The sequence below is a fragment of the Lepisma saccharinum genome, chromosome 11, assembly GCF_977018435.1.
Source record: "Lepisma saccharinum chromosome 11, izLepSacc3.1, whole genome shotgun sequence".
In the NCBI taxonomy this organism is placed as follows: domain Eukaryota; kingdom Metazoa; phylum Arthropoda; class Insecta; order Zygentoma; family Lepismatidae; genus Lepisma; species Lepisma saccharinum.
In genome coordinates, this window is record NC_139239.1 from 64,625,250 (window position 1) to 64,638,261 (window position 13,012).

At 42.7% G+C, this 13,012-nt stretch overlaps 1 protein-coding gene across 1 annotated transcript in view; it reads right to left on the reverse strand.

Moving 5' to 3' along the window:
• The window catches only part of Cad87A (cadherin 87A), an 811,032-nt gene that overhangs the window by 513,606 nt on the left and 284,414 nt on the right, over nucleotides 1-13,012 (reverse strand). Inside the window, exon 2 of the mRNA XM_083131271.1 lies at nucleotides 54-86. Coding sequence (XP_082987397.1) covers nucleotides 54-86 — 33 coding nt within the window. The remainder of the gene's footprint in view (nucleotides 1-53; nucleotides 87-13,012) is intronic.

A 13,012-nucleotide genomic window follows, 5' to 3' on the forward strand; every position in this document is an offset into this window, starting at 1 on the left:
GATGCTCTACTATCCACATGTTTCCGCACCTAATCACTAGTTGAGTTACTTACCTAAAGAGTGGATTCCAAGAATGGTGACTGCTTCTGCAAGGAAAAGAGAAGAAACAATATGTAAGTCCAGCTGGTAACACGACAATTTTAAATACATTTTAATAACACAAAATTAATAACTATGTCCATTGTTATTGCATTGTTGATTACATGGTTCACAGGGATAGTTATAAGTTACCTCATTCTGATATCATTCTTCCTAAAGACAATTCCTAAATATCTGAGCTGTGAACGGTGTGGAAACATTAACAAACAAGTCTTGCAAGAATGAGATTCAATGAGCAAGTACAATCCATGAATAAAATGTTGCCAGCTTCTATGAATGTAATGTTGCCAGCTTCTGCTCAGGCCATGAAACAGGGAAATATTATTGATTAAGTTTATGCACAGTAAGGCTAATCGGGACTGGACCTACGGTTTAAAGTGGAATCTGAACCACTATGTGCCTCCACCAGGTATCGAATCCGGGACAACTGGGAAATATGTTCCACCGTCAAGTTAGCACCGTACAGTGGCGGCGATTGTGTGCCAAAACTGGATGGGGCAATGACAGTCCATTCTTACTTGATAGCAAGGTATAGCATAGTGCAGGAGCAAAAGTGGTGGTGCGGGGGGGGGCATCTGACTCCCCACACACCCTCTAATAGCTACCATTGGCACCGTACAATGAACATGCATACGAATTGTATTTCACAAGGGCTATGGTGCCTAGATGTTAGGTACCATTACAACTTGTATTCTAAACTGCTCGCCATTAAAAATGCAACACCCAGAAGGAGTAATCGGAATCGGACGAAATGTGCACAGTGTGTAGAGGAGAGGTGCAGAAGGAAATGATTAGGTGTTCAAGGCCGTCATGCGTCATGTGCGCCTGCCACGCCATCTGGTAAGTGGTACCTGTAGCACGTCAGATAGGTGCAGAAGAGCAGTGAATGTGCATGGTCGTGAGTGTAGTGTGTTAAAATCGGTCAGCAATGCCACGTCGTCGAATATGGCAGCGATTCCAGCAGGTTTCCCAGTTCGATCGCGGCCGAATTGTTGCATACCGTGAATGCGGATTATCCTACCGTGAGATCGGTGCCCGTGTAGGACGGAATGCATCCACAGTGATCCGTGTATGGAACCAGTGGGTCCAGGAAGGCACTGTAGAGCGACGTAGAGGTTGACAACGTCCGCGTCGGACGACGGAACGAGAGGACAGACGTCTGATACGCATGACCCTTACAGACAGAACGGCCACGTCAACGAGGATTGCGCATGAAGTACGGGATGTTTTACAACGTTCAGTGTCCCCACGAACCGTGCTTCGTCGTTTGGGGAATTTTTTCCCGGCGCCCACTGTTGCGGATTCCCCTGACGCTAGAGCATAGGCGTTTGCGTCTGAGATGGTGCCAAGACCGTCGTGCATGGATGGCGGAGTGGAATGCTGTAGTGTTCTCTGATGAATCCCGCTTCTGTATACAACATCATGATGGACGTACACGCGTGTGGCGGCACCGTGGCACTAGGCTTCATGACGCCTACATCATGCATCATCACACAGGGCCTTCATTGGGTATCATGGCATGGGGTGCCATCGCCATAGGTGTTCGTTCGCGTCTCGTACGCATTCAAGGGACATTGAACAGCCAACGGTACATCACCCCTGTTGCTGTCCCATTAATCCATGCACTGCATAATGCCACTTTTCAACAGGATAACGCGCGCCCCCATGTTGCAAGGAATGTCCTCGCATTTATGGAAGCTAACCACGTGCCCCTGCTTCCTTGGCCAGCACGTTCGCCGGATATGTCGCGAATTGAACATGTCTGGTCCATGGTGGGTCGCCGGCTGGCCCAACTCAGGTTTCCGGCACGTAATGTTGAAGACCTCTGGCACCGTGTGGAAGCCGCTTGGGACGCCATACCGCAAGTAGACATCGATAGACTCATTCTGTCCATGCCTTGCCTTGTTGCAGCAGTTATTGCCGCCCGTGGAGGCTGTACACGCTACTAGCTCCTTGGGGTTATGCAACCATGTTCTACGTGTCACATGTCACACCACCGAGCTCTAACTGTAATCATTTTCGTATCTTATTATGAACTACATACTTGCCAAGTTTCGTGTTTCTATCTCACTTCCTTCTGGGTGTTGCAATTTTAATGGCGAGCAGTGTATTTGAAAAGGGGTACAAGGACAGGACACGATATGTGCAAAAAAAAAATGTAAAGTTTTCCTTGCATACAGCATCTTGCCATGAAGGGACATTTTAGGGGTTGGGGTAGAACTCCACGACTTCTCTATCTCGGCCATTTTGGAGGCGATTTGATCAGCATCACTCTCCGGCCGTCTTTAACCCCCCGGGTTTCCTCAGGTACACATTTATTTGAGACTAGATGAACCTCGGAACTGCTTTATACAGGGACAAGGCCGGGAAAATTCCGACCTTAGATTACAAACCCCGGGAATGGAAACCTGGTCTCCGCGTGGCAGTAAGACGCCCTATCGACTTTTTCTTTTTAAAGGACAATAGGAGCACCGTTAACCGGTAAAATCCCTCGTTTTTACATTATTATCTATTTTTACAAACATAAATTTTCTCAGTATTCTCATTGGGACAGAACAAACACAAACATCCATGTCTTATCCGGGATTCGAATCGAGACTCCGGGCATCGCAGCGAGCTGGGCTAACGATTACTGGACCAGCGCGGCTCCCATAATCATAAAAATGTGAAATATTCACGTTACTTACGAAGTAGAAACACAATTTAGATTACAACATTGGGAACTAAACGTTGTCCTACGTAATCAACTTTGGCCTAGGGTATCCTTCACCGAAACCCTTCTGGCTGCGAAAGTGTCGAGATTCTAACCTGCGACCTCTGGAAACGAGTCCAACGTATGCAACCAGCAGGTGGCCTGAGGGCACGTAAGAGTTGAAAGACGCGCAACCGAGATTTGAACGGAAGTCCCTTCCTCCGCGGCGCCCTTTTGTCGTGAGGCACAACAAACGGCGGAAAGAGTCAAGAGGACGCCGGGACATCTTAACTGGGTTTGCATCGATTAAGCCTCCTTACGTCCGACCTCCGCGGCAGGGAATAAGCCCCAGAGTTCATTTTCGCAGCGACGGTCGGGGAGGAGCGTCTCGTGTAATTAGTGCACCCAGATCCGAGGGAGTCAATAACTCAATTATCAAATCAATTACGCGAGTTGATTAATCGCTCATCAAAATTTTGCTCAGAAAAGGAATTCGATTACACGGGAGCGTGGAAATGTAATTCCTTCTGCCAATTGTGCTTTCGGCAAATTTTCTACTCGCCGGAGTTTTCCGGGTCTCCAGGATCTCGTTCGGGTTGTTTCATTAGGGTCCTGTGGCAGGAATTCTCTCTGCTCCCGTCAGAGATAAACCTCATCTGCGAACTCCTTCGAGAACGGTTGTCGTACAAGCCTGAAATTTACTAATGCATTCTACGTATTTAGCTTACGTGCCCGCAAATTGTTTTATGGTTAATGACCTATACATACACGGAGACACACACACACGTGGCATAAGTACGTAATACTTCTGCACGTGTCTCAGAATTTAAGGATATAAACTGTATTGTCAAGTTAAGCAAGAAGACTTACATGGGTGGCAGGCCATGTGGCACGAGTTACGAGTTGCTGTTTTAAGTCCACTTTATGCACAGTAAGGCTAATCGGGACTGGACCTACAGTTTAAAGTGGGATCCGAACCACTTGTGCCTCCACCGGGTATCGAACCCGGGACCCCTTGATTACAAGGCAAAGACGCTACCGCCATGTGGCACATTGAAATGGTAGGAGAAAGAAGAGTTTGCAGGATTCTTGTTGGGAAACCTGATTGTAAGAGACCTGTAGGAAGGCCAAGGCGAAGATAACGTTGAGATGGACCTAAAGAAAATCGGTAAGGGTGGAAAAGATTGGATTCATCTTGCCCGGTATATGGACAGATGTAAGGCTTGTGTTGCTGCAGCCATAAAACTTCGGGTTCAAGAATGATAGGGAGTTAGTTAAACTGTATCGTTCTTGCAAAAATATATTGTCAAGGCGAGATTTGATTGCTCATGTCTAACAAATTCAAACGCCTATGCAAGATCTAAATTGAAGCCGTAAGTGAGATACAATTTCTTTTTCCCTTTATTTTAGTCCCATTTTCCTCTTGTCTTGTCTTCTAAATGCAGCAAACCTCTCCTAACGGACACCTCTCAATAATGAAAATGTCTTAATTCCCGGCAGAAATACATGGGGTATATGGACATTCTCAATAACAGTCGCGAACACTGAAAACTATCTCCCAGCGCCGGTTCAAGATTTACGAACAACGGGCAACCGCGAGAAAGAACAATAAACATCTCTGAAATTCGGACGTGGTACTGTTGCAATAGAAGATTTCTTTGTCGCGCAGTAGTTGGATTGGCGGCCAGGCGTATTTAAGTATGTTTCAACCTTTACGAGTACTAATTGTTGAAGCTCACTGCTTTTAAATGCATACCATTTCTAACTTGTAAAGTGCGTGGTACATGTGTTACGATGGCAGACGTGTAAACAATAAGCTTTAATTGAAAGTCGTGGAAATCATCAATGCCCACGAGTAACGGAAACTTAAAAGAGATATTTTGTAAAATTGTAGGTAAATTAGAAATAAACAGAAAATTTTAATGCATGATAGCTTAGAAGACATTCAAGACATTTAAATACATAAAACATTTTGTTGCGCAAACTGAGTTTTATAGTATTATAAGTAGGGAGCGGAAGTTGATGAAATGTCATCTTTTTTCTGACATCTCGGACACGATGCCCATTAAATATACACAATATTACACTTCGTCTAGAACCCAAAAAAGGACATTTTAAAGTGCATTTTTGTTTTTTTGCATTTTTTGCCAATTTTCAGGTTTTAGGTAATTTTCCCCGATTTTCGGCATTTTTCCGTCATTTTTCGCAATATTCCGTGTATTGTTACGTCATATTTTGTCACTTCTTTCATTTTCGTAATATTCTTGAGTCTATTCACCAAGGTGAAATATATATCTCGCAGGATTGCAGTTTCCGAGCAATAGAAATGCTGAACTGGTGACACTCTTTGTTATGTCCGGGGAAACCACCTGGTGTCCGTCTGGGACAAACTCAAATAGATAAGGAGATTGCATTTTGTTTAATTTTCTTTTCATTTAAATTTTTAACCAGAAACTAACAAATTTAATGGTCATTTTTCCCATTTTTTACGTCATTTTTCCCATTTTTTAGGACATTCTATAGGTCATATACCTATATTTTTTAGATCATCAACTTCCGCTCTCTAATTATAAGTTTACGGGCATTTTTACTTTCTCCATAGCCGACGAGTGTGGTAGAGTATTTATCACAATGCGCTACGACGCTAGGGGTCCCTGGTTTGAATGCCGGCTTGGTATTGGTGTTCTTTGCGAGTGTCCTTTCGTCAATTTCATCATATAATTCCTCATCCTCGAGATTAGCCAAGAGTGGCAGAAAAGCGAAACAAAATAAAACAAATCAATCAAGCAATATTCTCTCCATTGGTGACATTTATAGAGAAGTTACACTGCATATATTCAGATAGGTTAGTTGTAGCGTATTGTTTTTATTTATGTTTTACGTCATTTCTGTTTTAGGTGAATCAAAACTAGGAAAATTACCAACGATAAGATGAAACTGACAAAGAAAAACTCGCAAAGAACAAACTTGCCCAGACCGGGATTCGAACTGGAACTATACAGTGGCGAGACGAAATCATAACTAGACTACCCAACGCGCTCGACCACCGAGGTGGCATTAAAGCTTTTAACCACTATGTTGTGTTTTAGTTATACAATGTCGTATTTCAAGTTCGTCTGGTTAGATACAAACGACGGAATACAGATACAGAATACAGCGTGTTCCGCTTCGAGGAATCAACTAATAATTGATAACTTGAAGTGAAAATAATGGTATATTAACATATCTTTTCACATACCTTGTAGAAATTCTCAGAGTTTAAGAAAATGGCCAATGCGGCTCGATGTGACTTGAGTTGCTCTGCAGACATCTAAATGGTCTACATTTTTACCGTCGCGTCACGTGTCTGTTGCTCTATTGAATAGTGCCAGACATGCTCCCACAAGCAAGTGTATTCACCGTTGATGCATAAAACTGGGAGAGTTTCTGTGTCTTGTCAAATGAAGATAATAACAATATCTTCATCTGTTCTTCAACGGGCAGTCACCCATACCGTGCTGAAATTCGTTCTCAAGACCCATGTTTGGTGGCGTAAAGATAACTATTGCATCACGGATAAATACTTGCTTGGATATTGTGTACTGTCCTGAATATAGGTCATACTAAGCAGAGAATTTCATCTTGGAACAGAAAAACCTATATCTAACATTGAGAGAGTAAAACAAGGTTTCCCAGTTTTTCCTTCCACTGGCCACGAGGATGAGAGACGAGGAAAAGAAAGGAAACTTAACATTCTTTCTTCGGATACTCTCTTCCCGTAGAAGTCCACAACAGTCCAGACAACCATTGTGGCATTTTCCTTTCTCTCGTCGTTTCTTTCAAACACGAATGCAGCCAGCGGACCAATATCTCAGGTTCCGGAAGATTCAGACGAACCAAACGAAAATGGAGAAAAAAAATCCCATCGTTTCTTTTGGATTTTCTCCCACCAGCGTCATCTCAAAGCGGCAAGAATTCGCTCCATTTGGAGGGATGCGTTTAGGCTGGGCTTAACCGAAGAGGCGACACGAAGAAACAGCATGTAAGATTTTTTTCCCTTTCTCCTCCTTTCAGATACCACACCAAGAGGAAGTGCTGGAAAAGAGAGACCGGGACAGAGAGAGAAGACAGGGACAAATGTATCTGGTAACACTGGACACCCGAGATGGATCTCAGTCGCCCACAGGGTTGGGAAATCTATACAAAGAGCAGACTTGTGGCCTTCAACAAATGTATTCGACCGATGCAGCATTGGCTTGCTGGCAGGCAGACATCATTACAGAGGAGAGAAATGTGGTGTATTATCGACATTCCTGGCCTCCTTCTGGCAGACAAACATCATTATAGCAAAGAATCATCTGCCGTATTGTCGATGACGATGTAATCTGTGGTAAATACCTGTGAAGTTGCAAAACATCCGCGCTGCATCTCGTAGTGGCAGGCAAACATGTTGATAACGGAGAACCCATGTGCCGTATTGTCGAGGACCAAGAAATTTAGAAACAACCGGTGAACTTGCAGTGGAGGAACACGAGGCATATTGTGGAGGATGTGGTACTGTAGTAACGAACAGAATGTTGGTGGCAAACGAACAAAACCCAAAAAATTCGACAAGGAAGAAAAATACATTTTTTTATTGATTTGACAAAGGACACAGAAGTATTATACTTTCTTGCTCAAGATAGGGACAGATGGAAGGCCTGTATTACTGCAGCCATGAACCTTCGGTTTAAGAAGGCTAGAGAGTTAGTTAGTTAGTTTTTGACAAAGGACACAGAAGTATTATAATTTTCTTTCCTTGATAGAATGGAACTGGCGCTCCCAAAAACCTTTTATTGGGTTTCCATTCCACTTTAAGCCATGAAGGTGAGTGAAGTTAACTCTAAAAAGATTGGAAAGACTTCGGAACTCACCACTGCTAACCTCCATGACAGAATGGTTAGCATAGCTTGCGATACGACGTTAGGTGTCCTAGGTACGAATATCTGTGATTTTCGATGAACAGGTACGGGCATTTCATTAAGTTTGTTCCAACTCAAATTTCACCAATTCACCCTCATCGTCTCAAACTAGAAAGACGGAAAAATTGACTTGGAGCAACAAAAAAAATACAAAATACTAATGAAGAACCTGACCGACTTCCCCAGCGAATACAGTAGAACATCCGCCACCATGCTGAAGATTGTAACTCTGAATCTTCGGAGGAGAGATCTTGAATCTAATAGCAACGAGATCGGACAGCGAGAGAGGATCATGTGTATGTGTGTCTTAACTTGAATCCCCTTGCTCCACCAGAAAGTTTCTGCTTGGTGAATCCGAGTCCCAATTCTCTCATGCCTAAGAGGAGACTAGACTTTATCCATACGTGAAACTGAATGTGGAAATAAAACTCGCCGATAGGCAGAGCGGAAATTAGCTCAACGAGCAACCGAGCAATGATCACTGAATAACGCTAATTTGGACATCGTGTAACAGAGCAATCGCTTTGATCAATAGGAGATCTAGGTACTCGTAACTCCCTTCACTGTCACACCCCCTTAAGGGCAGGAGGAACAGTTTGTGTACAACCAGACGCGAGGACCGTAAGCTTCTCCTACCCCACTGACCTTTCTCCGAGGCGAGCTGGGGAGACAGAGGTCTGTGCGCTGGATGGTCGTAGGAGGAGGAGAAAACTTAGAATTAGTCTTATGGGAGTATTATTTTACTTGTTCTGAGAATGTCAAACTTCCGATGGCGTAGAAAAACGCATGAACGGATAGAGAACACGTGGAGGATTTGATTGTCGTCGGAAAAGTCGAAACTCCCATTTGATTAGCTGTAACATGAAGTTGAAGTAGTTGCGTTTGTTTCTCCGTAAGGAATGCACGGGAATCTGAAAATTCAAATTTTTCAAACATCTTGTCCAGCTTAATAATCAACTTGAAAAATCGCTTCCCCTTGCAAAATGAGACGAATTCATATTCTCTCGTATAGTATGGTTTCTTTTTAGTAGCGGTGCCCATTCCGACGATACTGAAATAGATGCTCATCTCGTGCGAAACTGTCATTCTTCGACTTAATTATCCCAAGACCGCGTACGGCAGAAGACAGTTGTCCTCAAGATAAGTGTCAGGTTCGCCTCATTTTGATACCAACTCCATAATCAATCCGGTAGAAAATTTCCAGCGCGAGACGGAGCACGTATGAACTGTTGTCAAACTCGCGCTTCCTTTGGCGACGCCAGAAAGACACCATCTTTCTTTGAGAGAACCCTCCCGTGGCCCTCCAATCTTTTGAGGCAGAAGAGCGCGCGAATGCAATGCTCGATCCGTGCAGCGAATCTAATGAATTCCAGACGACGCACTTTGCTTATAATTAGGTAACGCAATCAGATGGGAATCGAGTTACGAATTGCGGAAAGCGAGAGAGAGAGAGAGAGATGCAAAAGGAGCTGACTAAGGCTTCTGCGAGAATTACAAAGGAGCCGGCGTTCCACTGTCAAATGACAAGTTCTCGCAGACACAGAAGCGGAGTCTGATTGGTTGGGAACGGGAAGCGGCCGGTTTTTTACTACTTCTGTTGGGACGACTGTTCCGCGTTCTTCTGAAGGAAGATTTCCAAGGCAGTGACACACGGGCTTAGCACAGAGAGTGTTCCTCTTTGGCGCGCTTTCCCGAGAAAGCTCCTGTTTTACTTGCACGCTGAATTAATTATCAAGTGATAATCCGACACCCCTTTTGCAAGTTAAGCCTCAACTTCAGCATATATTTTGCTCAAAGCTCGGCTGAACCTGTCGCAGCAAAGATATTTTTCGTAAACGTCTCCTGGTACAAATAGGCTAATGTTCTATATTCTGTAAAGATACATCTGTCTATACACTGGGTGCTTATTGAATTGAAACCAAGCCACTATAGAAAGTTGTTCGTATGCAAGAAGCAAAATGAAAGCATGGCTACATGGATTCTACTTTATTTCACCTTTGGTGGTTTCTTCTTTTAACTCTGTTCTAATGAGTATCTTCGTCGCCCTCAAAGGATAAGCACAAACGGAATACTTTTTCTTCCCTTATTTATTTGCCTTCCTCTCAATGTCTTAGGAACTACGTCTCCTTTTCTCCCTCTGTGTATGTGAAAGGGGGTGTTGGATATTTATTGTACTACCTTTTATCTCTTATTCTCGTTTTTTTTTAAAAAAAAACTATTTCTCTCTCTCTCTCTCTCCTTCCCTCCCTTTCTCTATTTCCATTTCCGCTTATCTTTATTTAATTTGAATGTATTGTATCAGTTAAATATTATCAATGAGTACCATGTCAAGTGTAAATCAAGTTGTAATTCTAGAAATCATTACTCCCTCTGTCCCATAATTATTGTCCGGTACACCTTTGTTTGTTGTCTCATAATAATTGCCCGATATTCAAACTGTGGCAATGGTGTAAACAGAAGAAGAACATGAAACAAGGGAATGAGTCATACTACTTTACTACTCAAGGATCAGTACAAATTGTGCTTTCCATCTGCCTCTTCGTCTGTCATTTCTGTACTACCATTTTGGCATAATGGACTATAATTATGGGACAGAGGGAGTATTAATTTTGGTAAGATCTCATCCACGAGGTAACAACTGAACTGTACTCAGCTTGTGTGAATTGCATTGCCGATATTTCGTTTATCGAACACTGTAATTGAGCATCTGCCTTTTGCGTTCTTAATAATAATTAAATAAATTTATTTGACTGTGGTGCCTCCTTTAAAAATTTTCCGTTGTCGTCAATTGTTCGGAAAATTGAAACCGAGATGAAAACGAAACTGGGTTTTAGAGACACGACCAATGCAGTTCCCTTCATTAACGAAACAAGGCTGTACTAACCCTACTATTTTCCATTACAAGCATCTAGATAAATGCGAACGCAATAATATATGCTTAGTTCGAGGCCAAACGTGAAACAGATGACAGCTTCAGAAATCTGAAATGTATCACAAGCAGTGACATGAGCTGCAGTCAGGAAGTCAAAACAAGAATAGCAAAGGCAAAATAAGTCTTTAGTATTAGCAGATATGTGCCATGTGGACCCTTGGACGAACAACCAAGAGTCTAATGTGTTGAGTGTAGTGTTGCATGGCGTAGAAACGTGTACCCTACGATGAAATGGAGAAAAGCGAGTAGAACCTTTAGAAATGTGACTATGGCGAAGAATGGAGCATGTGAAATGGACAGACAAAGTAAGAAATAAACGTGTGCTACAAAGAGTTGATGAAAAAATATCAATGCTGGAAAGATCAAGAAAAAGACATTGGTTGAGAAACTGGCTAAGAAGGAACTACCAGCGACAAGATGCACTGGAAGGAATTATGAACGCGGAATGAATCTGGAGAAAGATATGTCAGATGATAGATGCCATTAATTAGGTAAACACTACGTCGACGCAAGATCGGAAAACCTGTGGGTTGCAATGAAAATCCCGCCTATAGTCAGAGAACGAAAAATAAATAAGTAATCTGGAATTTTGTGAAATTTTTACACCAAAATTGCACAGAAAATTCGAAAAGTGCATGCTTGCTAGCCTTACTTTACTCCTCAGCACTGCTTTACTACTTAGGGACTTAGCATTCTTCAAACCTAACGTGACAGTTCACCTCCCCAGGCCAATCCTTTACGGCCAGTTGACAATACACGAAGCGTCGACTTTCGAGGGGGTGAGGAATCGAATGCAGTAGTTTCAGAGGAAGAATGCAGTGGCGAGAATATATGGGAGGAAAAAGGAGCCCCAAGGAAGGAAGAAGGTGATTCAAAGAGGGCACATGCAGAGGGGAAAAAAATATCAAAAAGCGCTATGTATGGTTCGGAACTCTAAAGCTTCGGCTATGTTATTCACGTGATAAAAGGCCCAGCTTGGCCCGACACAAGATCGTAATCAAAAGCCATTGAAAGTTGGCTCTCCGTGTGAAAGCCGGAATGAAACGTGAAAAAACTGGGGGGTTGGGGAAAGGGTTCAAGTGGAGAAAGGCGTCAATAGCTTTTAAAAGGACACGTGGTGTTGCGCCGTGCGGTCGCTTTACGTGCTCCCGCCTCCGCACTTCAACACGTCATTTGACTCCGGTGGTTCATTTCTCCACTTTTCACTTCCGTTTCTCGTGCGGCTAAAACCGGGAGAAAATAGTCAAAAAGTCCTGTTTCCTTGCAGTGTTGCACGCTTGCGAGAAAATTTCCAAAAAATGGTTTTAAATATCTCTCGGTCTGAGTTTGTGGGTACCACATCCAGGATCTTCTACGATAGTTACATCCACTGGCGTAGCTCATCGGGTCATGAAGTTTTATTAATATATCCAAAATATTAATTAATGTAGTGACTGCTTGATTGATTTTATATTGTGGGTAGGGTCGTAAAGTTTTCGTTATATTTTTCCCTAAATTTCGATGTTACTTTTTACTGCAATTCGGTGTTATTTCTTGCGGTTTAGAGCAAAATTTTATGTTATTAATTTAAAATCGGTGTTACGTATGCTTACAGGCATTTTTAATGTTCCTTATATGCTTTATATTTTCTCATAATTGAGACAAATTTTAGTTTTAATGACAAAAAAAATTATTGCATACCTTTGTGAGAAACGATCAAATTTCTTCCATTTGGAAAACTATTTCATATCATCAGACACTAAATATGAAATGTTTATTGAGTGATAACACCCAAATCTTGGAACACAATCATGCACATCACATTTCCACCACAATGCCAAAAAATACCGTTTTGTGTACACACACACACACACACACACACACGCCCCCGAAACACAACAGATGTTTCTCCCTGAAAATTTTGTAACATATCTCATCGGTACGAGTAGAATCTTGCCCAGTCTTGTATTAACTTACTTCTAGATTTTACACAGAAAGCGGCCGTGGCTCACCTTGAGCCAGGTGAAATGAAGGTCGGGGCAACATGAACAAAACCAGGTAATCTAGGAAGCAAGGGGTCTTTTGATTGTCATCGCTGAGAGGAGTATAACTGCTAGGGGAGAGTCTATTCGTACCGAACGGGGCAGGATATTCCTGTAAACTGCCATTCTCAGTCAGAAGTGTTGGGACTAGAACATCTGTCATGTCATTTACTTGGTTATTAGTTTAGTTACCACACATCTGGCCCTTTAAGGATCATCACAGCCAGCAAGTGTTGTAATTTAGGGACGAGCTACAACCCCCATTGGTTCGATCCCAGTTCCACAGGGTGGAACGTTACGATTTTCCTCTTCCTACGAAATTTCCCTT